This window comes from Saccopteryx bilineata, chromosome 2, assembly GCF_036850765.1.
Source record: "Saccopteryx bilineata isolate mSacBil1 chromosome 2, mSacBil1_pri_phased_curated, whole genome shotgun sequence".
NCBI classification, from domain to species: Eukaryota; Metazoa; Chordata; class Mammalia; order Chiroptera; family Emballonuridae; genus Saccopteryx; species Saccopteryx bilineata.
In genome coordinates this window covers 40,940,182-40,968,080 of record NC_089491.1, presented here as the reverse complement: position 1 = coordinate 40,968,080, position 27,899 = coordinate 40,940,182, and the positions used below count along the sequence as shown (strand labels likewise).

Below are 27,899 nucleotides of genomic sequence, written 5' to 3'. Positions count from 1 at the left end.
AGACAAGGAGGTGGGGGTGCGGCGGTTGTATTGAGTGGGACACTTGAATTCATGTTAACACAATAAATAACAATTAATACAAAAATTTTAAAAAAAGAAATGCCATTTTAACAACTGGTTCACTGAACTCAACAAAAAATTAGATATCAGTTCTGCTGAACTGATGCAAACCAGCTGAATCCCATCACTGGTTAAGAGTTTTCATTTCTTAAAAACCTACTTACCTCTTTCTTTCACTCAATGCATATTAATCAAGTGCCTTCTCTGTCCCAGGCTCTGTGCTTGACTCCATGCTATAGTCAAATGAGAAAAGTTTGGCTTCTGTTGGCTAAGGAGGAGAGAGACTATTCACTTTCATCTAAACTGGACCATTTAGAACCTTGAAAGAACTTTTCTCAAATAGATTTCCAGTTGATGTTCTATATATCTTATTGGAGGGTTTTTTTTTGTTTGTTTTTTGTTTTTTTAGTGAGAAAGAGACAGACAGGGACAGACAGGAAGGCGAGAGATAAGCATCATCTCATAGTTGTGGCACCTTAGTTGTTCATTGATTGATTTCTCATATGTGCCTTGAGGCGGGGGTGGGTAGAGGCTCTAGTGACTCCTTGCTCAAGCTAGTGACCTTTGGGCTCAGGCCAGCAACCTTGGGCTTCAAGTCAGTGACCTTTGGTCTCAAGCCAGCAACCTTGGGCTTCAAGCCAGTGACCTTTGGGCTCAAGCCAGTGACCATGGGGTCATGTCTATGATGCCACGCTCAAGCCGGTGACCCCGTGCTCAAGCTGGTGAGCCCACGCTCAAGCCAGCAAACTCAGGCTTTCAAACCTAGGTCCTCAGTGTCCCAGGTCGATGCTCTATTCACTGTTCTACCACCTGGTCAGGCTCCTATTGGGATTCTTGAACAGAAGCATTCAATAAAGGCAATTCCATATTAAAAGAGATACTTGTGAGATTGCGATTTGTAATAATATATATTTGGCCTTCATATCCCCAACCACCACCCCCCCATTTCTGGTACAGAGTTCCTAAGACCCTTAGGTTGTCCTAGGTGATGAGAGAGACAAAGATATCTCTTGTTATGTTAATTAGGTGACTTTTGGACCACCAACATGAATTATAAAACACTGATCTGGATCTGTTTTAGGAAGATGCTTAAATTACTATAAAGCCTACCTTATATTTAACACAAAATACCTCAATCTGGATAGAAACAACAGAACACCTACTATTGGGAAATGGCTTGAAATGACCATTCAAAGGGAACAACAGTATAGGTTATGAAACAACAAGGCAAAATGTACAATAAACAAAAAATAGCCTGACCAGGCGGTGGCGCAGTGGATACAGTGTTGGACTGGGATGAGGAAGGACCCAGGTTTGAGACTCCGAGGTTGCCAGCTTGAGCGCAGGCTCATCTGGTTTGGGCAAAAAGCTCACTAGCTTGGACCCAAGGTCGCTGGCTCCAGCAAGGGGTTACTCGGTCTGCTGAAGGCCTCCGGTCAAGGCACATATGGGAGCAATCAATGAACAACTAAGGTGTCACAACGAAAAACTAATGATTGATGCTTCTCATCTCTCCATTCCTGTCTGTCTGTCCCTATCTATCCCTCTCTCTGACTCTCTGTCCCTGTAGAGAAAAAAAAAAAAAAAATATATATATATATATATATGTCAACTTCTCAAGAAGTACTGTATAATTTACATGCCCCATTACTAGAAGTTGTACACTATAGAATTTTAAGATTACATACCACACATTGCTACCTAAAGAATATAAGTATATATAACCATTACATCCATATACATGTATATATGTTGAATCTTTGAAATTATCAACATTTAAGGGATTGGCAAAGAAGAAATAATAGAAAAGACTAGGATAGAGATTGAAGCCAATAAAGAGTTCTGAGCTTGACCAAGTGGTGGTGTAGTGGATAGAGCACCAACCTGGAATGTTGAAGACCCAGGTTCTAAACCCTGAATCACAGGTTTGAGTGTGAGCTTACCAGCTCGAGCGCAAGTTTACCGGCTTGAGCATGGGGTCATAGGCAATACCCCATGATTGCTGGCTTGAGGCCAAAGGTAGCTACCTGGCTTGAAGCCCAAGGTTGCTGGCTTGAGCCCAAAGGTTGCTGGCTTGAGCCCAAAGGTCGCTAGCTTGAGCAAAGGGTCACTGGAGACCCCACCCAGTCCCTTGTCAAGGCACATATGAGAAAGAAATCAATGAACAACTAAAGTGCCACAACTATGAGTTGATGGTTCTTATTTCTCTCCCTTCCTGTCCGCCCCTTTCTGTCCCTCCCCTCTTCCCTCTCTTGCTAAAAAAAAAAGAAATAAAAGAAAGTGCTCTGAGAAAAGAGTACTCCACAGGGCCCAAAGCAGCAAAGAGCTCAGAGAGAAGGACTAATGGATTTAGCAGCCAGAGTCACTGGTGACCCTGACAAAAACAATTTCAGTAGCTTGTTAAAGGCGAAAGCTGGCTTATATTAGGTTAAGGAAAGAAAGGGAAGTATGAAATGAACATTCCATTCATTCATTCATTCATTCATTCATTTTAATGTGTACTGAGTGGCTACTAAGGATACACTGGCAGTTGGTTCCAAAGGGAAGAACAGAAAGAGAAGTTGAGGCTGTTAAATTTTTCCCAGTACTTAGCATTCTATTAACCTGCAAAGCATTCAGTGTTATGATTTGCTCATGTGTGTTTTACATATATGATATAGTACAAACTGCTGAAAACAATGACCAGAACATGAATTAAGTGATAAACATTCAGTCCAGTACAAGCCTTACGTAAATACCACCATATTGGTACAAGCAAGTCATGATTTACCCACTGGGGACAATTTCTCCTTTCCTCAACATCACCCATTCCCTGTAGCTGAAGACTGGCGTCCTGAGGTCATTGAGACATTTCTTCAGGATCAAATGGTATCTTCTCAAAAGGAAAGTCCCTCCACTTTGCATATATTCTCTGAGCTCCAGTGGCAATATCCTCCACCACAAAACTTTCAATTTTTATAATTGGAATCTCAAATGTCTTATACTTCACATGGATTCCCCAGTCGTGGAGGCAGTCCTGTCTGGCACAGAAAATCTTTGCTTTCTTTTGAAAAATCCCCACGTCCTTTGGTTTGGGATGTAACTTTTTCACAAAGCACTTCTCAAAAGCATCTCCAACCACAGTGTAATGGCATTCCTATAGATGAAGGGACCGAACATACAAAGCAGATTGTTAGAACCAGTTCACAATTGTGATTTAATAAAACAAAACAGCCTAACCAGGCAGTGGCACAATGGATAGAGTGTTGGACTGGGACGCAGAGGACCCAACTTCGAAACCCTGAAGTCGCCGGCTTGAGTGCGGACTCATCCAACCTGAGCACGGGCTCACCAGCTTGAGTGCGGGTTGCTGACTTGAGTGTGGGATCATAGACATGACCCCATGGTCGCTGACATAAGCCCAAGGTCACTGGCTTGAAGCCCAAGGTTTCTGGATTGAGCCCAAGGTCGCTGGCTTGAACAAGGGGTCACTCGCTCTGCTGTAGCCCCCTGGTCAAGGCACATATGAGAAAGCAATCAATGAACAACTAAGGAGCTGCAACAAAAAATTCATGCTTCTCATCTCTCTCCCTTTCTGCCTGTCTGTCTTTGTCCCTCTCTCTGTCTTTCTCTCTGTGTCTGTCACAAAAAAAACCCAAACCAAAACAAAAACTCCACAATAATCTGAGAAGAAGATCAGGTGGGACCCTATTTAACAGATGAGGAAAGAAGGCAATATGAGTCACCTGATGGCCAATACAGAATCAATGCAGCCTGACTCCCAGTTCCAAGGGCGGAAGTGACAGCTGGGGTAAAGGGGCAAGTGAGTTGTTAGGCACATCTCATGAAGAGGAGGACTAAGAAGTTTCCAGGCAATTTAACTTCTTAAAGTAGATATTCTTACTAATTCAGAAACAAAAGGGGTATTTGTTGCAGATCTGTGAAGGCTGAGTTTACCAGTGGCCTGGCAGGCATAATCCAAACATACAAGGAAAAACAACAAAATATAAATATGGATCCAACAGGGTCAGGGACTGTGCCCACAGGCCCTGCCTGCAGCCATCTTTAGAACAAACCTGAGAAAAGCCACACCACACAGAACAAATGCAGATCCAACATAGCAGTCCCTGAGGAAAACTTACCATAAAAGGGCCCTTTTCAACAGAAAAATCACCCAGCTGAAAGGATCTTTTACAGCTAAAGAAGACTCAGAAAAGTCTGGGAATTTGCCAGTATCTCCCTAATATGCTTCCTGCTCAAACAGCTGGTCTGATGAGAGACTTCAGCTTTGTGAAGACCAAACAGAACTCTCAAGTAATCACTCATCATCTGAACCAGCCCAAGGTCCACCCAAACCTCCAATGGCAGCTGTTGAGTTATGTCCAATTTCTACCCCAGAAGATTTTTCTATTCTTAAAAGTTAAGCATATATATAAATATATATATGTATGGCTAACCTGCAGATACTGTGTTTTAAAAATAAGGAAATACTTTGTTTATAAAAGTGACCCATATCCCAAAAAGAAAGTTTAGAAAACATAAAATAGTACTAAGAGAGAAAAAAAAATCATGGAATCTCACTTCAAACTATTAATGCATGTTAGTATGTTTCCTGTAGTCTTTTTTGTTGTTGACAGCGACAGTGATATTGCTGCTATTACTCATACAGCTGCAATCAGAGCAGATTTATAATTTTGTATCCTGGTTATTTTTTCCACTTTACCATTATACTAGATAAACTTCATAGTTGTTTTGTTTAATGAACCTTATCTTGGAATAATTTTAGATTTATAGATTTGTTACACATGTAGTCCAAAGAATCCATATGAACCCTTCCCCCACCCTCTAACATCTTACATACCATAGCACATTTGTTCAAACTAAGACGTCATATCAGCACATTACTATTAACCGAACTACAGATTTTACCTCTTTTCCTGGTAATAACTTTTATCTGTTCTAAGATCTAATCCAAGAAACCACATTGCATTTAGCATAACCATTATTTTTAATGGTTGCGTAATAGTTAACTAAGTGGCTGTGCAGCAATTTTTAAAATGATTTCTTTATTGTTGAAATTAAGGGTTTCTTTTTAACTTTTTAGCTTTTGTAAAATACATGGGCCATGATATAATAAAGTTTTAAGGAAATAATAGTGATCTTATTACAAATATCTCACCAACAGTTGATCTCTACTTAGTGATAAAAGATGACCTAGTGCTCTTTGTGGAAAAGGCTGCTTACCTCCATCACTCTTATGTCAGCTGTATAACAGGCAAAGGTTTTGCACTTCCTGCAGAGAAATTTTTTAATTTTCTTATCAAGTACAGGTTGTGCTGCTTTTCCTTGATGATCCCTGATTAATTTTTCATGAATCTGTATCTGGTGAATCTACATGGAAAAAGAAAAACACTTCAGAAATATAATTTAAGTATAACTAAGATATATATAAATATATATCATTCATTCTGAATTCATATACACTTTCATGAACATGTCACGTATACCTGGCAGCTTTGTAAAAATCCCATAGATAATTTATTGGTTTTAACTCTTTGTTAGTCAATGTTTATTAATTATGACATCCAATTAGTCTAATATCCTCATCAAAGTTGCCCATAAAAGCACTAAAGATGTCCATAAAATAGTCGTGTAAATCATGCTTTCTACTTCAGTAGCTGAAAAAACCTAAAACGTCCTTCACAAATAGACATATAATATGTACTGACTGTTTCAGATATAATTACACCCACTTCCAGGACACAAACTCATTGAATGCAACAGCAAGTAGAAAAGCCCCCACTATCTAAAATATTATTTTCTCTATCCTCTTCCAACCACAGAGAGTACTGTCAAATTACAGTATAATTAAATGTATGTAGCCCAGGTTGGTTAGCTCAGCTGGTCAGAGTCTCAATATGCCAAAGCTATGGACTCGGTGCCCAGTCAGGGCACATACAAGAATCAACCAATGAGTCTGACTAGGTAGTGGTGCAGTGGATAGAGCATCGACCTGGGATGATGAGGATCCAGGTTTGAAACCCTGAGGTCATCACTTGAGCATAGGCTCACCAGCTTGAACATGGGGGTCGCTGGCTTGAGTGTGGGATCATAGACATGAACATATGGTCATTGGCTTGGGCAAGGGGTCACTGGCTTAGCTGGAGCCTCCCGGTCAAGGCATATAGGAGAAAGCAATCAATGAACTAAAGTGCCACAACAAGTTGATGCTCCTCATCTCTCTCCCTTCTTCTCTGTCTGCCCCTGTCTGTCTGTGTCTCTTTCTCACTTAAAAAAAAAAATCAACCAATGAATGCATATATAAGTGGAATAACAAATCAATGTTTGTTTCTCTCTCTCTTCCTTCCTCTCTTTCTATTTCAAAATTTAGGCCTTGGCTAAGTATAAGCTCAGGTTTACTTAAAATAAAAAATCAAAATGAAAAACTGTGACACAACCTCCACCCATGTCAGCAAAGACTGAATGGGGAACCTTGATTTCCACTTTGCAAGACTCTAACTAAGTGCCCTAACACTCCTATCTGGTGCTGTCAGAGAAGGCCAAGTAGGAAGCCAGGACTTTCATCCCTGCTTAATACTAGTGCCCCTTGCTTATGGTGTCAGTAGAGACCCAGGTGAAGAGCCAGAACTCCCACTTTCCTCCAGCAGTAACAAGCAGCCTTCCCTTAGTTGGTATCAACAGAAGGTGGGTGGGAAACCTAGACTTCTACCTCCACCTGGCAGTGATGAGGCAATATCTCCCCACTTCTCTGCCAGAATGGTATCAGAAAAGTCAGCCAAGATCCTCAGTCTCACAATATAATGTGAAAATATCCAGGTTTCAAAAAAAAAAAAAATCACTCTTTGTACCAAAACCCAGGTTGATCTAAACTGAATGAAAAAAAAAAAAAATCAATGGATGCCACCTCTAAAAAGTCAGAAACGTCATAATTATCAGAGAAAGATTTTAAAACAGTTATGATAAAAATGTTTCAGTGAGTATTCATAAACACTTTTGAAAGATAAACAACTATAAAGGCTCAACAAAGAAATGCAAGTTTTAATGTATGTGCTGCTGAAGCAGGCAAAAAATGGAAGTTGTAAAGAACCAAATGAAAATTTTAGAATTGAATAATGTTATAACAACAACAACAACAACAAAAAGGCTCAGCAATGGGTTTTACATCAAAATGGGGGACAAAATAATCAGTTACCTGGAACACAAAATAAAAGAAATTATCCAATTGAAACAAGTATATATAGTGAAAAAAATGAACATAGCCTTAGAGATCCTTAGGACTATAAATAAAAGGCTAACATTGGCCCTGGTCGGTTGGCTCAGTGGTAGAGTGTTGGCCTGGCGTGCAGGAGTCCCGGGTTCGATTCCCAGCCAGGGCACATAGGAGAAGCGCCCATCTGTTTCTCCACCTCTCCCCCATTCCTTCCTCTCTGTCTCTCTCTTCCCTTCCCGCAGCCAAGGATCCATTGGAGCAAAGTTGGCCTGGGCACTGGGGATGGCTCTGTGGCCTCTGCCTCAGGCACTAGAATGGCTCTGATTGCGGCAGAGCGACGCCCCAGATGGGCAGAGCATCGCCCCCTGGTGGGCAGAGTGTCGCCCCTGGTGGGCATGCCGGGTGGATCCCGGTTGGGCGCATGCAGGAGTCTGTCTGACTGCCTCCCCGTTTCCAACTTCAGAAAAAAATACAAAAAAAAAAAGGCTAACATTCATGTTACTGGAGTCCTGAAAGGAGAGAAGAAAGACAGCAGAGCTTAAAAAGTACTGGAAGAAATAATGGCTGAATACTTCCCAAATTAAACATAATATAATATAAACTTTCAGACTAAAAAAGCTGAATAAATACCAAACAGGATAAATCCAAAGAAATCTACACCAAGACAAATTAAAATTGAACTTCTGAAGACTAAAAACATAGGGGAAAAATTTTTTTAAGTGGCCAGAAAAGCAAGACACCTTACTTATGGAAGAAAAAGCAGTCTGAATGACAGCAGATTTCTCATCCAAGACCATAAAGGCCAGAAAGAAGTGAGATGATATTTTTCAAACACTGAAAGAAAAAACTGTCAACCTAAACCCTTATACCCAGCAATATATCCTTCAAAAATAAAAAGGAAATCAAAACAATCTGATATGAGGGAAACTAAGAGAATTTGTTCACCAACGAATGACAAAACAATGACAAGTGGAAATTCTCTAAACAGAATGAAATGATAAAAGAAGAAATCTCAAAACATCATAGCCTGACCAGGTAATGACGCAGTGGATAGAACATCAACCTGGGACACTGAGGACCCAGGTTTGAAACCCCAAGGTCACCAGCTTGAATGTGGGCTCATCTGGCTTGAGCACGGGCTTACCAGCTTGAGTGCAGGGTCGCTGGATTGAGCAAGGGGTCACTGGCTCAGCTGGAGCCGCCAGTCAAGGCACATATGAGAAAGCAATCAATGAACAATTAAGGCACCGCAACTATGAGTTCACACTTCTCATCTCTCTCCCTTCCTGTCTGTATGTACCTGTCTATCCCCTCCCCTAAAAAAAAGAAAACAAAAAGAGGGTAAAAATATAAACCTGCCATTTGGGCATCCAATTTCTAAAAGTTCCCTTATATCTAATGATATTCATTATATACTAAAATTCAGCCCGATCAGGTGGTAGCACAGTGGATAGAGCATCGGACTGGGATGCAGAGGACCCAGGTTTGAGACCCCGAGGTTGCCAGCTTGAGCACGGGCTCATCTGCTTTGAGCAAAGCTCACCAGCTTGGACCCAAGGTCGCTGGTTTGAGCAAGGGGTTACTCGGTCTGCTGAAGGCCCGTGGTCAAGGCACATATGAGAAAGCAATCAATGAACAACTAAGGTGTCGCAACAAAAAACTGACAATTGATGCTTCTCATCTCTCTCCGTTCCTGTCTGTCTGTCCCTACTATCCCTCTCTCTGACTCTCTCTCTGTCTCTGAAAAAAAAAAAACAACTAAATTTCACTCAAATATGATGAATCCCAAATATTTTAAATGTTGCTATAGGCAATGAATCCCAGTAAATTAAAACTATTATTGCTATACTTAAAACTAACTCAGTAACTGCATAAAGAGACTCTACCAACGTCACACGTTAAATCTATAGCACACTGCCTCTCCCCTCCACCTGTGGTTAAGAAACAGCCTAATTCCGCGCATTAAAGTGGAAAAAAGCAAAACTATGGGACCTCGATTGTGTGCAGTCATGAGCACATATCACTCTGGAAGTTCTTTCATCAAAATGAACTTTTTTTCACTCCAAATATTATTCTCTACTCCATGAGGATGAAAAGTGGGATTCCTCATTTTGATTTCAAGCTAGAACCATAAAAATATTCTTTATTCCTCATTTCCCCAGAAAGAAATACTCCCAAATCCTGAAGCATCCCTCATGAAGATCAGTCCTTGGATACCTCTGGACTGGAATCTACATGTTAAAATGGCTGCAGGAACCAGAGACTCCCCGGGGACCACAGCACTCTAAGGAAGGCCGGCCACATGCAGACAATGGATAATGCAGCTGTGGGGCTGGGGAAGAAAGCGTAGTCTCCCTCTCCATCTACCTGATGACTGCCTCAGAGAGCACCAAACTGTTACCCTCTCTTCTGCAATTTCTTCCTCCCATGAAAGCCAGTATTCAGGGAGCAGGGTGCTCAGATCCAACACCCAAACCCTTATCAAAGCAACATAGAAAGGGTTCTCACTGCAAGAAACATAATGCCTTTCAGTTTTAAGAATATAAAGTTGTCCCTATGTTATTATACTTCTACTAACCCTTTGCAAGCAAAGCCTTCCTCTTTCTACAGAGCAGCTGGTCATCTACGATAGGACAGGGATGATGCCAAGACTGCAAGCTCCCAGCTACACTTGTCTGGGTTCCCTCTCACTCTTGACCATCCCTGCCCATGTTCTACAATATCTATGGGGTTTAGGGAAATCCCAAATGCTCTTCTATAGCCTGGTGTAACAGATATCAATACATCATCTGTTTTCTCTTCACTCCACTCCTTGACCTAGTGTGCTGACTACAAAAGAATGTCTATGCCTGGTCCAGCCTCCATCTTCCTCAATAGACTTTTACTCTATTGCTTCTGCCATACATGAGTCTAATAAGTAGTTAGTCACCCCATGGAGGGGATAAAAATTAGTCTTTGGGTATTAACGCTAATACGGCTGTATGGTTTTTATTGGCACCATCCCTAATGTCCTATATAGGTGGCTCAGTGAAAAACCCCTATCCCTCAGTAAAATTAAGGAAAAAAATTAAGAGGAACTAAAGAATTTCTCTGCAATTCTTCTCACTGAAAATATGGAAGAAGTGTTTTAAAATATCTTGGTCTCTAGCCTGACCTGTGGTGGTGCAGTGGATAAAGCATCAACCTGGAATGCTGAGGTCTCCTATTCGAAACCCCAGGCTTGCCTGGTCAAGGCACATACCAGAAGGAACTACTATGAGTTGATGCTTCCTGCTCCTGCCCCTTTTTCTCTCTCTCCTCTCTTTAAAATCAGTAAATAAAATCTTGAAAAAATAATCTTAGTTTCCAAACTGTAGGAAGAAATATTTTTTAAAATAAGTAAAGTTGGCCTGACCAGGCAGTGGTGCAGTGGATAGAGCATCGAACTGGGATGCCGAGGACCCAGGTTCGAGACCCTGAGGTCACCAGCCTGAGTGTGGGCTCATCTGGTTTGAGCAAAGCTCACCAGCTTGGACCTAAGGTCGCTGGCTCGAGCAAGGGGTTACTCGGTCTGCTGAAGGCCCACAGTCAAGGCACATATGAGAAAGCCATCAATGAACAACTAAGGTGTTGCAATGCACAACAAAAAACTAATGATTGATGCTTCTCATCTCTCCATTCCTGTCTGTCTGTCCCTGTCTATCTCTCTCTCTGTCTCTGTAAAAAAAAAAAAAAAAAGATTAAAATGAGTAAAGTTGTATTTTTGTCCTAAAATAAGTGTTAATTTGCTTTATGTCACTCTTTCTCAGTACTTTTTGAGCATAAAGATTATGACTTTTTAAAATTGTGGACACTGTGGAGTTGGTCTACTGAATTGTAAGGCTCATTTTCATGAAGTTAAGCATGCCTCACACCTGTGTCCAATAGCAACTCTTATTTTTCGAGCACTTATTTTATACCAAGCACCATGCTAAGCAATGCATACATCTCATTTTACCCAAAACCACCCTGTGAGTTTAATACCATTATTTCCTCAAATTTACAAATGAGGAAACTGATGATTTGAAAGACAGAGTAATGACCTGAAGTCACACATCTTAAAATTGGCAGAACTGGAACTGGAGCCACTGAGTCTAATGTTGAAGTTCTCTTCTGGTTCTGCCATGTTGAATCCTTCCAGAGATTCTGTAATGAAAATCTCTGCAGAGTCTGGAAAAAAGGTAGATGTGTGTGTGTGTGTGTGTGTGTGTGCGCGCGCGCGCGCGCACGGATGTCTTTATTTTCCTTAATCTGGTTTCATGCTTCTGAGTTTTAAAGAAAATTACAATAAAATGGAGGTTACTACCAAGAGGCTGAACTGAACAGGTGTGCCACTCCAAGATATACATCCTCAGCTATGCCTACAATCTGGTGTTCCCACACCTGTCAGTGCAATGGGCCTTCCTCCGAGGACTCCCAATGTCAGAAAGAGCTCTGAGGAAAAGACCAGAACGGCGATGTCTTGCCGAGTTAGGGTGTTGGCCTCAAGATAAACTGTCAACCTAAGGGCAATTCTAGCTCAATTTCCCTTTTAGATCTAAAAACACAACATTTCAGGTATTAGCATTTATAGAATATATTTTAATCTCATTGAGACTTAAAAACACAGAATGAATTTGATGTTCACTGCGGGACAAAATTTTAAACTTAAACTTATCATTCTAATGCAACCCTCAGCCATGTGATACAAGGTGCCAACCATGTTCACATTCCTTATTTGTTACTTACAGTCAGATTCTGAAAGAGGAGCAGAGATGAAAAGGCTTACCTTTTCTTTAAATATTGCTTCATCCCATGTCTGAAGCTTTAAAATGCAGTCGTTCATCATTTTTTCTTTATATAGGTTGATTTTTTCTTTTTCAATTACATCAGCATTACTGGTCAGAAGGAAGCACTTGCTACCTCTTGCTCTTCCTCTGCCTGTCAGAAAACAAATATTTCACTCAGTGTCTGACTTAAAGCTCTGATAAATCTAAGAACAGGTAAGCAAAGGGAACAGGGTATTCCTAAAATTCAACCCTGGCTCACAGAGTCCTGCTTTCTAGGGAAGCTGAGCTGTTAGAGCACAGGCATAGAGGCCGGTGTGCACCTGCTCATTAAACATGCAGACGACCAGGGGCCCGCCGCTGACTGGCTGCCTCGCTGTGGTGTGATCGGCCACCCAGTCCTGACCACTGCCACGCTGCAGTGTGAGCAGACAGCCGTGTCACCAGAAACACTACTTTAAGAAAGACAATCTGACATGAATCCTCAGGGTGAGTCTGTAAGGGCTCTAAGATGAATGATAAACAGATTCTTCCTCAGGAGCCTTCTAGGAAGTGGAGAAATAAGCTCCGTTCCCCACCAGAATGTAGGCGGATAATGAGAAGTGCTGAATGATAGATAAAGAGAAAGAGTTGCAGATGTTCAAGAAAGATGATTGGCAGCTGGTTAGACTTTGGGACGGGTGACCTGGAGGTAGGGCGAGAGGTAACACAGCATCAGCAGCAGTACATGAGCAATTCCTTCAACAAGGAGAAAATGAGGAAGTCAGGCTGGCTGCAGTGAATAACGAGGAAAGGGACAGAATAGGAAACAAGGTTGGAAAGAAAAGGGGGTAGGTACTATACTGAAAATTTATAACATTAAGAAAATTGGGGAACCACTGGAGTTTCTTCTACACAGGGAAGTGACATGCTCAGAGCTGTTTTCCAGGAAAAGTAATGTGGCAGCTCTTGTTACAGAAAGTGAAAAAAGGAAGAGAGACTAATTAGGAGACACTCTAGTTCATATGGGACCGAAGAGCCCCTTGGAGTGTCTCTTCTGGGAAACAGGGCCCCAGCAGCACCACAAGCACAACCAGAAAAGGCCCACATGTTCATGGCCAAAGCCTCAGTGCTTGTGAGAACTATCCTCCCATAAATGTCAGTCAGTGTTGGTCAAGTATACAGTTGTGAACAAGAATGAAAACAGTGGACAAAACTGGAGCCACTCAGTCCTAAGCCACCTTTAGGGCAGTGACACCATTAGTCACATGCACAAGTATGACTGGCTAAAGAAGAAAGGCTGGAATGACAGACACACTCACAAATTAGACACATTGGCAGGCACTTAGTAATGGCATCAAAGCTTCTCTCACCTCTGGTTTGGATCATTTTGATGACATTGCCCACATACTCATACAGAATGACCAGATTGCACTGAGCAATGTCAACGCCTTCATCAGCAACTGAGGTGGCAATCAGAATCTTGCTGTCTCCACTGGCTCTGAATGCATCCAGTACACACTTCTGTGCTGGGAGGGTCATTCCTGTGTCAGAAGGCATGTACAACTCACCAAAGAGGGAATTTACCATTGGAAAAAATAGCTATTAATTATGGAATGCTTATTATATGCCAGGTACTTGGTACATACTTTATATTCATGATCTCTCAACAACCCCAGGCAGTAGCGCCTATTCTTATCATTGCTTTAGAGAGGACATTTAGGGTGGTGACAACTTGGACTCCGCCATGAGACTGCCTGAATTCAAATCCCAGCTGTGGTACTTACTAGCTATGTGGCTTTAGTCAGGTTGTCTCAAAACTATTTTTTTTTTGCAAAAATATTAATTAATCATAATGCCTATGTATGTATAGGAGTTTAGAGCTGACAAAACACTTTCATCTACTTCCTGGAGCCTCACCAAGCCCTCTTGGGTTGATGCGGTGAGTGTAATGAGTCCTCTTTATAGGTAAAGACCTTGAGGTTTTGGAAATATGGTAAACTCACAGTCTAGCTCACAGCAGAACTGGGCCTTAAATTTTTAAGTCTAGGACCCTGATAGCGTGTAGTTTTCAGCCACTGATATACTGAGAGGAGAAAAAATTTCAGTGACCACCACCTCAGAGTTAATAGAACTGATAAGTGTTCCATTCCCCCCCCCCCCAGTATATTGGCAGTCAAAATCTTGAGATGTATTTTGTGAAAGTCAAAACAAAATCTTTTCACCATCATCTTCTACTGAACAAGGAACATGCCCAAGACAGACACCATACTTCTTTATTTTCTGACCTCCCCCATCTGTTTGTTCATCAAACACTTATTCAGCATTACGGTTTGTCAATATGGACACAATTGTTAAAGGTGCACTGTTATCTGCGAGGAGCTCACAGTCTGAGGAGGAAGGAAGCTCATTCCACGTGACGAGATGAAGCGGGGCAGAGCTGGGGGTGTGGAGGGCTGGGCAGGCTGCTTGGCAGCAGCACGGCGACGGGCACAGAGTGAGTTCTAAATAAATGGATGGCTGAATAAACGAGGAAACAAAAATGTTTTCTGAGTGCTGATTCGTAGAGCAGTAACGAAGCTGGAAAATCAAATTGGGCTTATGTTGGAGTCAGATGGCAGAGAACTTTGAATTTCAACCGAATAATGTGTTGTTGGGATGTCATTTGGTAAACCAAATTTTCAAAATCTGAATTTGCTCTTTAGATGTATGAAATTTAAAATCTGTGTAAGGAGGAAGGGCAAGGGATGACTAGGGACTGACAGGGTGGGAACTGCTTACTATGAACACACTGAACAAGAGAAACTCAGCGAGGACCTGTCGCTGCTGGTCACTGAGCCGTGGGGAGCAGCACTGTGAGAATGTCACGTGAGGGCTGGCCACCAGGGCTCCTCCTGGATGATGGTGGAGGCTGCCTCACATCCTCTGACCACCCTCACTAGATTTCCAGATTGCCTGCGTAGACTATTTTTTAAATTATAAAATATTTAGTACACACAAAAATGATCTCTAGTTAAATAATAAAATAGAAACAGAACATTCCTATTTCCAGTTAATCTACTGGTGAGCAGGAGAGTGACATGCCCAAACAACATGGAAAAATAAAACTTTGGCTGGTTTTGTCTGCAGGACATATGGGAGGGGCAATGTTTACAAGTTTTTGGCGTGTGGACTTTGTGACAGCTTTTTGATATGTCAACCTGGCTAGGCTGCACTGCAGCCTCCAGTTATTCATTTAGCTGCTCTGTGAATGGAATCGACAGATGTAATTAAAGTTCCTAGGCCTGGCCCGTAGTGGCGCAGCGGATAAAGCATCGACCTGGAGGGCTGAGGTGGCCGTTCGAAACTCTGGGCTTGCCTGGTCAAGGCACATACAAATGAATTGATGCTTCCTGCGCCTCTCCCACTTCTCTCTCTCTCTAATTAATTTTTTTAAAAAGTTCCTAATCAGTTGACATTAAGTTAATCAACAGGAGTTTAGTTCTAGGTAGGCCTGACCTAATCAAGTTAGTCCTTTAAAAGAGGAGTTATACATTTCCTGAGCTCAGGGACTCCGAACAGCTCATGCCTATGGGGTTCCAGCCTGCTCCTGACCACCCACCTGCAGACTTCAGACTTGCTTTGCCAGCACAACTGTGCATGCTATACTGCTCACAAAAATTAGGGGATATTTCTTTCTTTCTTTTTTTTGTGTGTGTGACAGAGACAGAGAGAGATAGAGAGAGGGACAGACAGGGACAGACAGAATGAAAGAGAGATGAGAAGCATCAATTCCTCCTTGTAGCACCTTAGTTGTTCATTGATTGCTTCTCATATGTGCCTTGACTGGGGAGCTATGGTAGACCGAGTGACCCCTTGCGCAAGCCAGCGAACTTGGGCTCAAGCTGGTGAGCCTTGCTCAAACCAGATGAGCCTGTGCTCAAGCTGGCGACCTCAGGGTTTCGAACCTGGGTCCTCCGCATTCCAGTCCAACACTTTATCTACCGCATCACTACCTGGTCAGGCAAAATTAGGGGATATTTCAAAATGCACTTTCAAAATCAGGGAACATACAGATACTCCAGTACTTTCAGCCTTTTGTATAGTGCATTTTCACCAATGAAATAAAAGTTGGTTTTGTATCTAATTTGCATAATCGAACAACTTTCTTTAGTCATTTGCTTTTCTGATATTCTTGTTTAATAATAAAAGAAAAATCAAATGCTTCTTTTTTTTTATCACTTCATAGTCATTTTGAAATATCCCCTAATTTTGTGAGCAATGTAATGCCTTGTAATAAATTCATGTGAACACACATATATATGTATATATGCATAATCTTCTACTGCTTTTGCTTTAGTTGAACACTAACACAAGCATTAAAAGAATTGAATAGATTATATATACTCATATACAGTACACCATATATAAATACCAATGTTATGATCTGTTTTGCCACGTCCAGTCAATATGCCAGGTTTTAGAAAACTGAGTGTAGAATTTTCCTCAATCCATTTCTTTAAAGCCTAAAAATGAAAAGCAACAATCAATTAGACTCTATTTGTATACTATCTGTATTAATTCAATATTGAAATATATGCAAGAAGAAAAAACTTTAATTAGTACACAGGCAGCTTTCAGACTGATAAGCCTGAAAAAAAAGCTTCTTGGAATCAATTCTATGTAATAATTAACCATAAGTGTGTAGATCTTTGTCATCTATCATGATATGGTTTCATCTCTAAGATATTTTTTATGTGATAAAAGCTAAGTTCAGAATAATGGGTATGTAGAACGAAAAAGTGAGTTTAGCAAGATTTTAGGACCTACGATCAATATACAGAGATCAGTTGTGTTTTTGTATACCAGCAACAAGTAAAGGGCCATTTACAATAGCTATAAAAAGTAATACTTAGGTGTAAGTCTAACAAAGTATGTGCAGAATCTGTCTGCTGAAAACAACAAAACTCTGATTAAAAAGAAAACAAAACAGATGTGGTAGGTGGCCCTTAAGGTACCCTCAATGATCTGCAGCCTCTGGCATTCAGATCCTGTGTCCCCTCTCCTCAAGTGTGAACTGAACTTATTGACTTGCTTCCAATTAGTAAAATATGACAGACATGATGAGATATCACTTCCAAGTTGAAGTTATACAATGATTGTGCCTCCTTACTGGGCATTCTTTCTCAATCTCCTTTGGTTTACTCACTCTAGGGGAAGCCAGTTGCTGTGGACAGGCTCATGGAGAGGCCTCCATGAATGAGCTTAGAAGTGCATGTTCTGGGCCCTGGCCGGTTGGCTCAGCGGTAGAGCGTCAGCCTAGCGTACGGAGGACCCGGGTTCGATTCCTGGCCAGGGCACACAGGAGAAGCGCCCATTTGCTTCTCCACCCCTCCCCTCCTTCCTCTCTGTCTCTCTCTTCCCCTCCCACAGCCAAGGCTCCACTGGAGCAAACATGGCCCGGGCGCTGGGGATGGCTCTGTGGCCTCTGCCCCAGACGCTAGAGTGGCTCTGGTCGCAACATGGTGACGCCCAGGATGGGCAGAGCATCGCCCCCTGGTGGGCAGAGCGTCGCCCCATGGTGGGCGTGCCGGGTGGATTCCGGTCGGGCGCATGCGGGAGTCTGTCTGACTGTCTCTCCCTGTATCCAGCTTCAGAAAAATGAAAAAAAAAACAAAAAACAAAAAACAAAAAAAAAAGAAGTGCATGTTCTGGGACCTGCTGGGAGCCGAGGCTGGAGACCGATCCTCCCAAGTCAAGACTTGAGATGACTGCAACCATGGCCAACAGCTTGACTGCAGCTTCATGAGAGACCCTGAGCCAGAAACACTCAGTTAAGTTATTTCTGGTTTCCTGGCCCATAGATATTATAAGATACCAGCTGTTTGTTGTTTCTAGTCACTAAGTTTGGGGGCAATTTGTTATCAGCAATAGATAACTAATACAGAATTCCTATATAATTGAAGAGATTACAGTTGTGGATTGGAAGACTCAATATTATTAAGATGTTATTTCTCTCCAATTTTGTTTATAGATTCAATGCAATCCCAAAAGAAATCCCAGTAGACTTTTTCACAGATGTGGACGAGCTGATTCAAAAATATAAATGTATATAGAGTGACTATAATAGTGAAGTAAAGAAAGAACAATCTTTTCAATAAAATGCCACTGAGCCGATCTGTTATCCACAAGGAGGAGGAGGCTTACATCTACAAGTGCTCTGGTTTTCACAAAGAGAATGGTTCTTGTTTCCGGGTTTACATGGTACTCCTCTTGCAAGATGAAGCAGAGGTCTTTGAGTTTAGGGTTCTCGTTATTGGGATCCATGGAAATACTCTCTAGTTCTTGCAACTTTTCTGCAAAAGGAGAAAATTTTGGGGGGGGGGGTTTGTTCATTTTAGAGAGAGAGAGAGAAAGAGGGGGGAGAAGTGAGAAGCATCAGCTCATAGTAGTTGCTTCCCATAGGTGCCTTGACTGGGATGGGAAAGCCCAGGGTTTCGAACTGGCAACCTCAGCATTCCAAGTGGATGGTCGCTCTATCCACTGTGCCACCACAGGTCAGGCAAGGAGAATGCTTTATAAATGACTTATGAATTCTACATATTTAGAACATACTGAGCTTCAGCTATAGTTCAGTTAACCTCTCAATATTTAACCAGAATTTTATGTGATAACCACAGATTTAATGCATTCATTAAATACACCAATAAATGCATATATTTTCCCCCCAGAGAGATGGCTGTTCAATGTGAGCAGTATACCACTGAGTTACATATAGACGGCCCCCATTATTATTAACAGTAATTATCTTTGGGGAAAAAATTGGGGACAGGGAAAAGGAAAACTTATTTTTCATTTAATATCTTCTTCTATTTTCCTCAATATGAGGGATGTGGGATTTTGAGTTATTTTGGTTTTCTTTCTCACACAGAGGTATATATATATATAAGTTATAGTATTTTTAAAAACATTAAAACACATTTTTGTCTTTTTTGTAAACCTTTATAAAATTACTAAAAATAAAACTAAAATATGTTACTATTGACTAACTATTTCTGTGGACTGTATCCTTTGCAAATTCTACTATTTTTCCTTCTTAAAAATTGAAAATAAGCCACAGAGTCTTTCCCTAAGTACCAGATTTCACCAAAGTTTAATAGTTCTGCCATCCATAAGGTCTTCTTATGCCCAGGAAAACGCTCTGAGCATCACCATATACTAAGTATAATTCCATACAATTATGCTACCACTCGAGTCACCAGGCTCTGTGGCTTCCTCCTCTGGAACAACACCCACCTTCAAATCTCCGAGTGAGATCTTGCTCAATCTCATCAAATTCTGCTGTTCGGACATTACTGAAGAAGTCCTTCATGTAATCCAGAGCATCCTTTGTCCGTGCGTGCTCATTGATAATGAGGGCATCATTATATTTCTGTTCAAAATGAAAACTGAGTTCAGTATATTTCTAGCGTCTAACACAGCTGCTGTACTTAAGTTTAATTAGCTATAACTTTGCATGGAATTCAACTTTTCTCAAATCTCTTTCAGTTTAGTTTTTAAAGATGAACAGTCCCTAATGGTACTTAATAAAATCTTTGAATCAAATGATGTTTTTAAAAATCTCAATTAACTAGAATTATTAATTAATTAGGATTACCTTGGATTTTAGAGTTCTACCTCGGAAGAGAAGAAAAATTACAAGAAAAATGCATGTTGAAAATTAAAAACAAAAAAAACAAAAGCACATCAACTTCCATATATTATGCCTCATAATCCAGACATTCAACTTTATTCTCTTTATACATCTAAAGCCATCACTGATTGCAACTGCACTGGTTCAGAATGATGGCACTGATCACCTACACCAAATATTCAGTTAAGTTCATTAAAATTCTATAAATACCGGCCTGACCTGTGGTGGCGCAGTGGATAAAGCATTGACCTGCAATGCAGAGGTCGCTGGTTTGAAACCCTGGGCTGGCCTGGTCAAGGCACATATGGGAGTTAATGCTTCCTGCTCCTCCCCATCTTCTCTTTCTCTCTGTCTTTCCTCTCAAAAATGAATTTTAAAAAATAAAAAATATATTTTAAAAAAAATTCTATAAATACCTACTGATTGAATGTACTTTAAAACAATTGTGCCCTGGCTGGATAGCTCAGTGGTTGGAGCATCATCCCAAAGCACAGAGGCTGCCAGTTCAAGCCCAATCAGGACACATAAGAACAGATCAATGTTCCTCTCCCTCTCTCCCTCCCTTCCTCTCTCGCTAAAAATCAGTAAATTTAAAAAGAAATATTTTTAATAAAATAATTGTATCTTCCTTGTGTGCATGTGGCTTTATCAAAGGTAAGAAAACATGTTTCAGTCTGTGGTGGTGCAGTGGAGAAAGGTTCGACCTAGAACGCTGAGGTGGCTGGTTCAAAACCCTGGGTTTGCTGGGTTAAGGCACATACAACAAGCAACAAGCAAGCAACGAACTAAAGTGAAGTAACTATGAGCTGATACTTCTCGCTCTCACCCTCCCCTCTCTCTGTAAAATCAGTAAATAAAATCTTTAAAAAAAAAAGAAAGAAAGAAAACATGCTTCAGGGCAGGGCAACAGAAGCCACATTCTCCTTAAAGATGGTTATCACCAGTCCTGTGTCCACAATAATGGTCATAATCACCCAATTTTTTCTAATCCTGGGACTGCTTGGAGCCGCAGCATAGAATCTCCTTTTGTTTCTTTATTATTATTATTATTATTATTCAATTTACTGATTTTAGAGAGATCAATTTTCATCCTATTGCCTCTAGAGTTAAGTTTCAGAAAGCACACAAAGAAGATGATGAATGGGATAATTTTTGGAGTTGGCTTCATTAAGAACCTTCTGGAAAATTCCTAAGTGAGCTGCTGGAGACAGGATAAAAAGCTGGTATCCCCTCAGCTGCTGCAGCCCAGCTTCCAGCAGGTGCTACAATTCAAATACGCCCTCCGAAGGAAGCAGCATACCCGCAAGTGTGAAGTGTACAAGAACAGCGCTTTGCAAATCCTGCTCTCCTTATCTTTGTCCGGCAGCTTTAACACCGCGTACTGTTTCTGAACTGCCATGATCCACTGCTCATACTTCTGTGTTCCAAAATTCCGGTTTCGAATTTGAGATAAAGTTTCTGAAAAGAAAAAGTTTTTCATTGCTCCATATGTCACTTAAGGTTCAAAGCCTGCCTTTGCCTCCAATTTTCTTGCTCAGTCTCTGAACACCGAGTAGCCCTTCTCAGAGTCGGAGCGTTCGGCAGTCCGGGCTCCGTGCAGGGAGCTGGGGATAAAAGGGCGAGGGAGACACAGCCTTGTTTCAAGCACCTCAGTTTGTGAGTTACTCTGGAAACGGTTCTCCAGGACTTCTCAGTACAATCAAATTCACAGGCAAAAGCCACATTTCTGGACTCAAATGCTCTTCTTTTTAAATAAAAGGAACGGAGAAGGTTACCCAGACAAATGGCGTTGACATGTTTCTCTCCCAGCCCCAACTAAGAACAAGGTGGCCAGCAGCAAATTAAATGGATCAACAAGTACTTATTGAACGTGAGTCGGCGTGAAAATAAGCTAATTGGGGACAGGAGGTATAGAGGAAACCTCCATACATTCTGCTCAATTTTACTATGAACTTAAAACTGCTTTAAAAAATAAAGTCTAGGCCCTGGCCGGTTGGCTCAGCGGTAGAGCGTCAGCCTGGCGTGTGGGGAACCCGGGTTCGATTCCCGGCCAGGGCACATAGGAGAAGCGCCCATTTGCTTCTCCACCCCTCCGCTGCGCCTTCCTCTCTGTCTCTCGCTTCCCCTCCTGCAGCCAAGGCTCCATTGGAGCGGGGATAGCCCAGGCGCTGGGGATGGCTCCTTGGCCTCTGCCCCAGGCGCTAGAGTGGCTCTGGTCATGGCAGAGCGATGCCCCCGGAGGGGCAGAGTATCGCCCCCTGGTGGGCAGAACTTCGCCCCTGGTGGGCGTGCCGGGTGGATCCCGGTCGGGCGCATGCGGGAGTCTGTCTGACTGTCTCTCCCCATTTCCAGCTTCAGAGAAATACAAAAAAAAAAAAAAAAGTCTATTTAAAAAATACGGAGGTGGAGGAGGGTGGAGGAAAGTACAGGGAGGATCATAGTGACGGAAGGAGACTTGCAGTGGTGAACCCACAGTGCAGTGTACAGAGGATGTGCTGTGGAATCGGGCACCTGAAACCTGTGACCTCTTTAACCAGTGTCACTCCAATAAGCTCAATAAAAAGGGGAAAATAAATAAATAAATAGAATAAGCTAAGCACGAGCAGTCGACAGGATCTGGACTGCTGAAAAGGTGGAGGAGACAGGACATCAGAGGTGGAGGGAATCTGAAGATAGAAATTCATGTCCCCCCCACTCTTCTGCCACCTCCCCGAGTCAGACCACATCATAATGTTCCTGGATAATATCATGGCCTCCTGACTGGTCTCCCTGCTTCTTGCTGCATTCCCTCCAATCCTTCCTCACTCAGCAGTTAGAGGGCTTTTCCAAACTGAACATGAGAGACTAGAGCTTTCTCCCCTGCTTCAGCGCCTGTATTGGGTTCCTCTGGGCAAACTCCCACCCTGGATCCTCTGGGATGCAGCCCCGCCTGCTTCTGACCTGCATCTCCAGCCGCTCCCCTTCCTGCCTTTTACAGGACTAATGTGGGTCCCCATACTCTTTCCACCTGCCTGCTTCCACGTGCTGTTCCCGCTGCCTGAAACACGCCCATACCACCTCCCACCCATCCCCTTCCCTTATCACTTTATTTTTATTACTTACTAATTTTGGCTTTACTGTTATACTGGAAATGCCATGAGGTCAGGGGCGGTGTCTCAGGGTCCACACTGAATTCCTACCACCTAGCACTTTGCAACACTGAACAAATGAACAAGTTTATGAACATGTTCCAGGAATGGCTAAATCAAAGGACTCACCCAGGAAAGGGGTGGAAGGTAAAACTGGAAAGAGAAGCGGAACCAGACTGTGCAGGCAGGGCTCAGATGTCATGTGAGGGACTTAGGGGGCTCTGTCTGTAAGTTAAAGGGAGTCAAGCAGGACACTGACATGATAAAAGTGGCACTTCAGGAAGACCAACCATCAGAGGGGTGTGTGGGAGGGATCGGATGGAAAAGACAGTGAAGGTGCGCAAACCAGCTAGAAAGCTATTAGATTAAGTCCTACATCAAGCCGTAAAAGAGAAGCAAAATAAGTGTCTCCAAAACTCTCAACTCATCTGCAAAAACTGCTCATAGTTCTAGAACCGATTCACTCACTGGCAGGTGCCCAAGAGGAGCCTGGGGAAGTCTTCCATTCCCTCCGCTCTCTCACCCATACCCAAATCCAGCTAGCCATTAAATCTGAACACTTCCTGTCTGCAGTGCTTTGCCCAAGCCTCCTCCCTTCACCAACCCAGCCTCTGGCCCTCTTCCTTCACTGGTATCCTTATCATATTGCTAACCGGCTTAAAATCTTCAGTTGCTTTTAGGAGAAAATTTAAACTGAGCTTGGCCAACCAGGCCCTTCCCTGTCTGCCCCCCTGCCTCTCCCTGTGGGCTCACTCCTTTCTACCACTCACAATGGTGCTGAAATGCTTGCAATTTCTAAAACTCACTGTGCTCTCTCTTCCCTTCATGCCTAAAGCCTTTTTGATCCTGCTTAAAGTCAGTCCCTAACTTGGCTGACTTCAAGATCTGTCCCAGGAAGGCTTCCCTGCAGCCCAGTTCAGTTCCCACGCGCTCCCATAGCACCCAGTGTGTAACTCTGTCCTGTCTCAGAGAAACTACACACATCTGACTGCCACTGTTTGGCTGTGAGTTCCCCAAGGGCAGGGACTATGTCTTTAATTTTACTGTTCCACCACCTAGCACAGTACCCAGCCTATTAACTCCCTGGTGAACGAATGAAGGAATAAAAAGGAGAAGAACAAAACTTGGGGGCTTCATGAGAGAGTCTCAAAAGAAGAACGATCAAAGATCACCTCTAAGTTTAAATGTGAGCCATCAAGGAGAACGGTGCTTTCATTTATACCAGTGGGAGTCAACCTGGTCCCTACCGCCCACTAGCGGGCATTCCAGCTTTCATGGTGGGTGGTAGCGGAGCAACCAAAGTATAAATAAAAAGATAGTTTTACCTATAGTAAGTTGTTTTATAAAGATTTATTCTGCCAAACAGCGAAAATCCGACATAAAGTACTTGGTAAGTAATTATTATTACATGCTTTAACTTGCTGTAACTCTTGCTTTATAAATTTTATAAAGTAAAGTTACTTCCCTACTTTATAAATCACCATTACTGTGGAACCGGTGGGTGGTTAGAAAATTTTACCACTAACAGAGATACAAAAGTAGGCAGTAGGTATAAAAAGGTTGACTACCCCTGATTTATACAGTAGGGAAAAAAAGGACAAAAAATTAATTTGGAAGGTCAAAGAAGCAATAAACTGATTTAAATATATTATTTTTCAGGTGTGTATGCCCTGCTTTTACATTGGATTTACTGTAAAAAGAAAAAAGAGCAAGAGAAAATAAAGGCGGACTTAGAAGGTTCCTGAAGAACCTATAATCAAGGAAGTCAACCTCACCTGACCAGGCAGTGGCACAGTGGTGCAGTGGATAGTGTCAGCCTGGGAAGCTGAGGACCCAGGTTCAAAACCCCGAGGTCACCAGCTTGAGCATGGGATCACAGACATGATCTCATGGTCACTAGCTTGACCCCAATGTCATTGGCTTGGGCAAGGGGTAACTGGATCGGCTGGAGCCCCCTGGTCAAGGTACATGTGAGAAAGCAATCAATGAACAACTAAGGTGCTGCAACAAAGAACTGATGCTTCTCATCTCTCCCCATTCCTATCAGTCTGTCCCTGTCTGTCCCTCCCCTCAAGTAAAAAAAAAGAAAAGTCAACCCTGGATAGGGTCTTGATGTGTGAACTAAGGAAAATGCAAAGACTAGTAAACAATATACTACTCCAAAGTAGAGAGGATGCAAAATGAGATTTAGCTCACCGAGACTTACGGTACCGAGTTCACCGAAGACACTGTTTGCCAGACTCTCCGTCTCCCTCATCAGCTGAGAGATGATGCATTTAAATCTGTCGGTTGTCCGTGATTCCACTTTCCTGAAAACTAGAGGCATCGAAGGACAGTGAGTATTTTTCAGGGAGCACCCATCAGAGTTTAAAGTAGGCATCTCCAAACCTCTCTAACTTTGTTACTTCTATAAAACCTGAGGCCCTAAGCTCACAGGCAGGTAGGTCACCTAGATAACACAAATGCTCAAACACCTTGCAACAGCTCCCTCATGCTTAATGCACTGCTTCTAACATGTCTACTGTGCTCTGGGTCTAACCCAATTTCTCTGGCTTTCAGGTTACTCAACACAGAGCTCCTGCTCTGATGATGCTGGTATCCATCTTATCTCTGCAAATGCCACCCTTTTTAACCCTGTCTTTGTTCTTTGATCCTTTCCCACTATTCCTAACTTTCAGTGTTGCATTGTTTCAGCAGAAATGTTTTAATTGCCCACCGTGTGCCATACTCTGGTGATAGTTGAAAACAACACACTCCATGTTCCGGAGAGGTCTGTGCTCTCGGGGGAGAGAAAGACACACAGCCCAACAACCAGAGTACAGTGCTGAAACACAGTTATGTGCCAGTGTCATGAAGCACAGAAGAAGGAATCCCGAATTCTTCCAAGGGAGGCCACATTGTGGGATAAGCAGGACAAGAGGCCAGGGCGAAGCAGACGCAGTCAGGTACAAAGCATAGCATGGGTAAGAGCTAGAGAGAGGAAGCATCTGACACGTTTGAGGAGCCCTAGGAATGCAACAGGACTGGTTTTATGGACGTTGGGAGAAGATGGAATTCAGAGGGCAGCGGGGACCAGATTATAAATAAATGTGGACTTGTTACTATAAACTTCAGATTGTGCACCTTCTCTAAACCCCGTACAGGCAGCTCCCAGAAAGAAGCTTAACTGCCCCTCCATGACTATTTCAAGTGTGCTCGCTCCGCCTTATACAGTCATACGCTATTCAGAGAGCGAGGATGAAGACACATGTATCTCCTCGCCCTTCCCCGTCTTGCTGACTTAGTACAGCATTGGTATCCAATAAACATTTACAAGTCAATCTCATTTAAAAATCATATTCTGATTTTTTGAAGTAAGGTATGATGAATTCAGATAATTTAAATCAAAATGATCAGATAGGTAATGAAAGAATGAATGACCACACAGTATCTTCTTCAGCATGGAACACCAGGAAGGACTAAGCCTGGTTTTGGCCATTTAACAGGCGCAGATTTTCCCATAACCTCTCTCTCACTGTTAGTATCTTTAAGAGTTTTGTGGGAGTGGCACTGGCCAGTTGGCTCAGCGGTAGAGCGTTGGCCCAGTGTGTGGATGTCCTGGGTTCAATCCCCAGTCAGGGCACATACAAGAGCAGAGTGATGTCCGTCTCTCTCTCCCTCTTTCCCTCCCTTCCTCTCTTGCTAAAATCAATCAATAAAATTAAAAAAAAAATTTTTTTTTAAAGAGTTTTACGCCTGACCTGTGATGGCGCAGTGGATAAAGCATCAACCTAGAACTCTGAGGTCACTGGTTTGAAACCCTGGTCTTGCCTGGTCAAGGCACGTGTGGGAGATGATGCTTCCTGCTCCTCCCCTCCTTCTCTCTCTCTCTCTCTCTCTCTCTCTCTCTCAAATAAATAAAAAAAATATTTTTAAAAAATAAAATAAGAGTTTTATGGGCCTGAAGAATACGGCTGTTTGCTTTCTACAGGGCAGTGCGGAGGTTCATCCATTGTGTGGGGAGAAAGCTCAGTTGAGGAGAGAGGCCAGAAAAGTGACTATTTCTCAAATTTGGGGTAAATAGTTGCTACTAAAGAGAGAAAGGGTAAAAACTGACTGTTCATCCAAATGGCTCTGAACTAGTAATATTAGAAAATAACAAAGTCTCAAAGGGCTTGTTACTGGATCTCACTTACACTTCTGGGGCTTATAAACAATTTCCTCCAATTCCTTCAAGTTGTCTTTGACTGTCGATACCACTGATGTGTCGAGAGAAGCACAGAGCTTGCAGATATGTTCCAAGGCTTCGGTGACATCTCTGGCATCCCCAACGCCAACAGAGGCAGTCAGCCCAATGACCTGTGAAGAGCATTCCAACCATTAGATGTCTGGGACAAGCATGACATTTCCACAGCCCCTCATGTAACTCCCTCCTGCTAAAGTAGGCTTCCCCCTAACTTCACATGAAGAGCAAGAACATTTTCCCCCTGAAATTCTTTATGACATTGCCAATGGAAAGGTCCTCGTTAGGCAAAGCACTGAATAAATGCAGAAGTCACAACTCATCAACTGAACACCAGTCGGCATGGCAGTGCAGAGAGGAAGCCATTCCCGGGCGGGGCTTCTCTCTTCTTTACCCTTGTGTTCCCCGTGATGTATATAACATACTGAAAAGGAGAAGGCCTGAAATCAGACACACTGCCATTCCAATCTCTGCCATGTTGCACTGGCTGTGTGTCCTTGGAAGAACATCTTCCACTCTGCAAAGCTAGGTAGCAACAGCTATTTAAAATGGTAGCTGTGTGAATTTAGTAAGATAACATTTGTAAAGAATTTAGCTTAATGGTCACCTAATAAATATTTGTTTCTTCCTCTAATAGCCTCTCAATTAATATGGAATAACTGACTCGTTACCAAGGAATCTAGTTAACTATCAACTCTTTTTTTTCTAGAAGAAATAGCTGTAGGAAATGTGCTTGCTACTGAATTTTGTCTGTGGGCATCATACTGAATTTCTCCCAACTTGTGTCTCCTATAAAGCTAATTAGAGCTAAAGACTTTTACACAAATGTGAGATGAGTACACTA

The 27,899-nt window shown here is 42.3% G+C and overlaps 1 protein-coding gene across 2 annotated transcripts in view; it reads right to left on the bottom strand.

The window, feature by feature from the left end:
• Window positions 1–2,533: 2,533 nt before the first annotated feature.
• The window catches only part of RIGI (RNA sensor RIG-I), a 73,565-nt gene continuing 48,199 nt past the window's right edge, over window positions 2,534–27,899 (bottom strand). For both annotated transcript variants that reach the window (XM_066256940.1, XM_066256941.1), the window contains 10 exons: window positions 27,009–27,171; window positions 25,030–25,149; window positions 21,006–21,163; window positions 19,309–19,444; window positions 18,220–18,368; window positions 16,448–16,538; window positions 13,407–13,577; window positions 12,057–12,208; window positions 5,284–5,430; window positions 2,534–3,196 (listed from right to left, as the gene is read on the bottom strand). In XM_066256940.1, coding sequence (XP_066113037.1) covers window positions 2,900–3,196; window positions 5,284–5,430; window positions 12,057–12,208; window positions 13,407–13,577; window positions 16,448–16,538; window positions 18,220–18,368; window positions 19,309–19,444; window positions 21,006–21,163; window positions 25,030–25,149; window positions 27,009–27,171 — 1,584 coding nt within the window. In that variant the 3' untranslated portion in view covers window positions 2,534–2,899. The remainder of the gene's footprint in view (window positions 3,197–5,283; window positions 5,431–12,056; window positions 12,209–13,406; window positions 13,578–16,447; window positions 16,539–18,219; window positions 18,369–19,308; window positions 19,445–21,005; window positions 21,164–25,029; window positions 25,150–27,008; window positions 27,172–27,899) is intronic.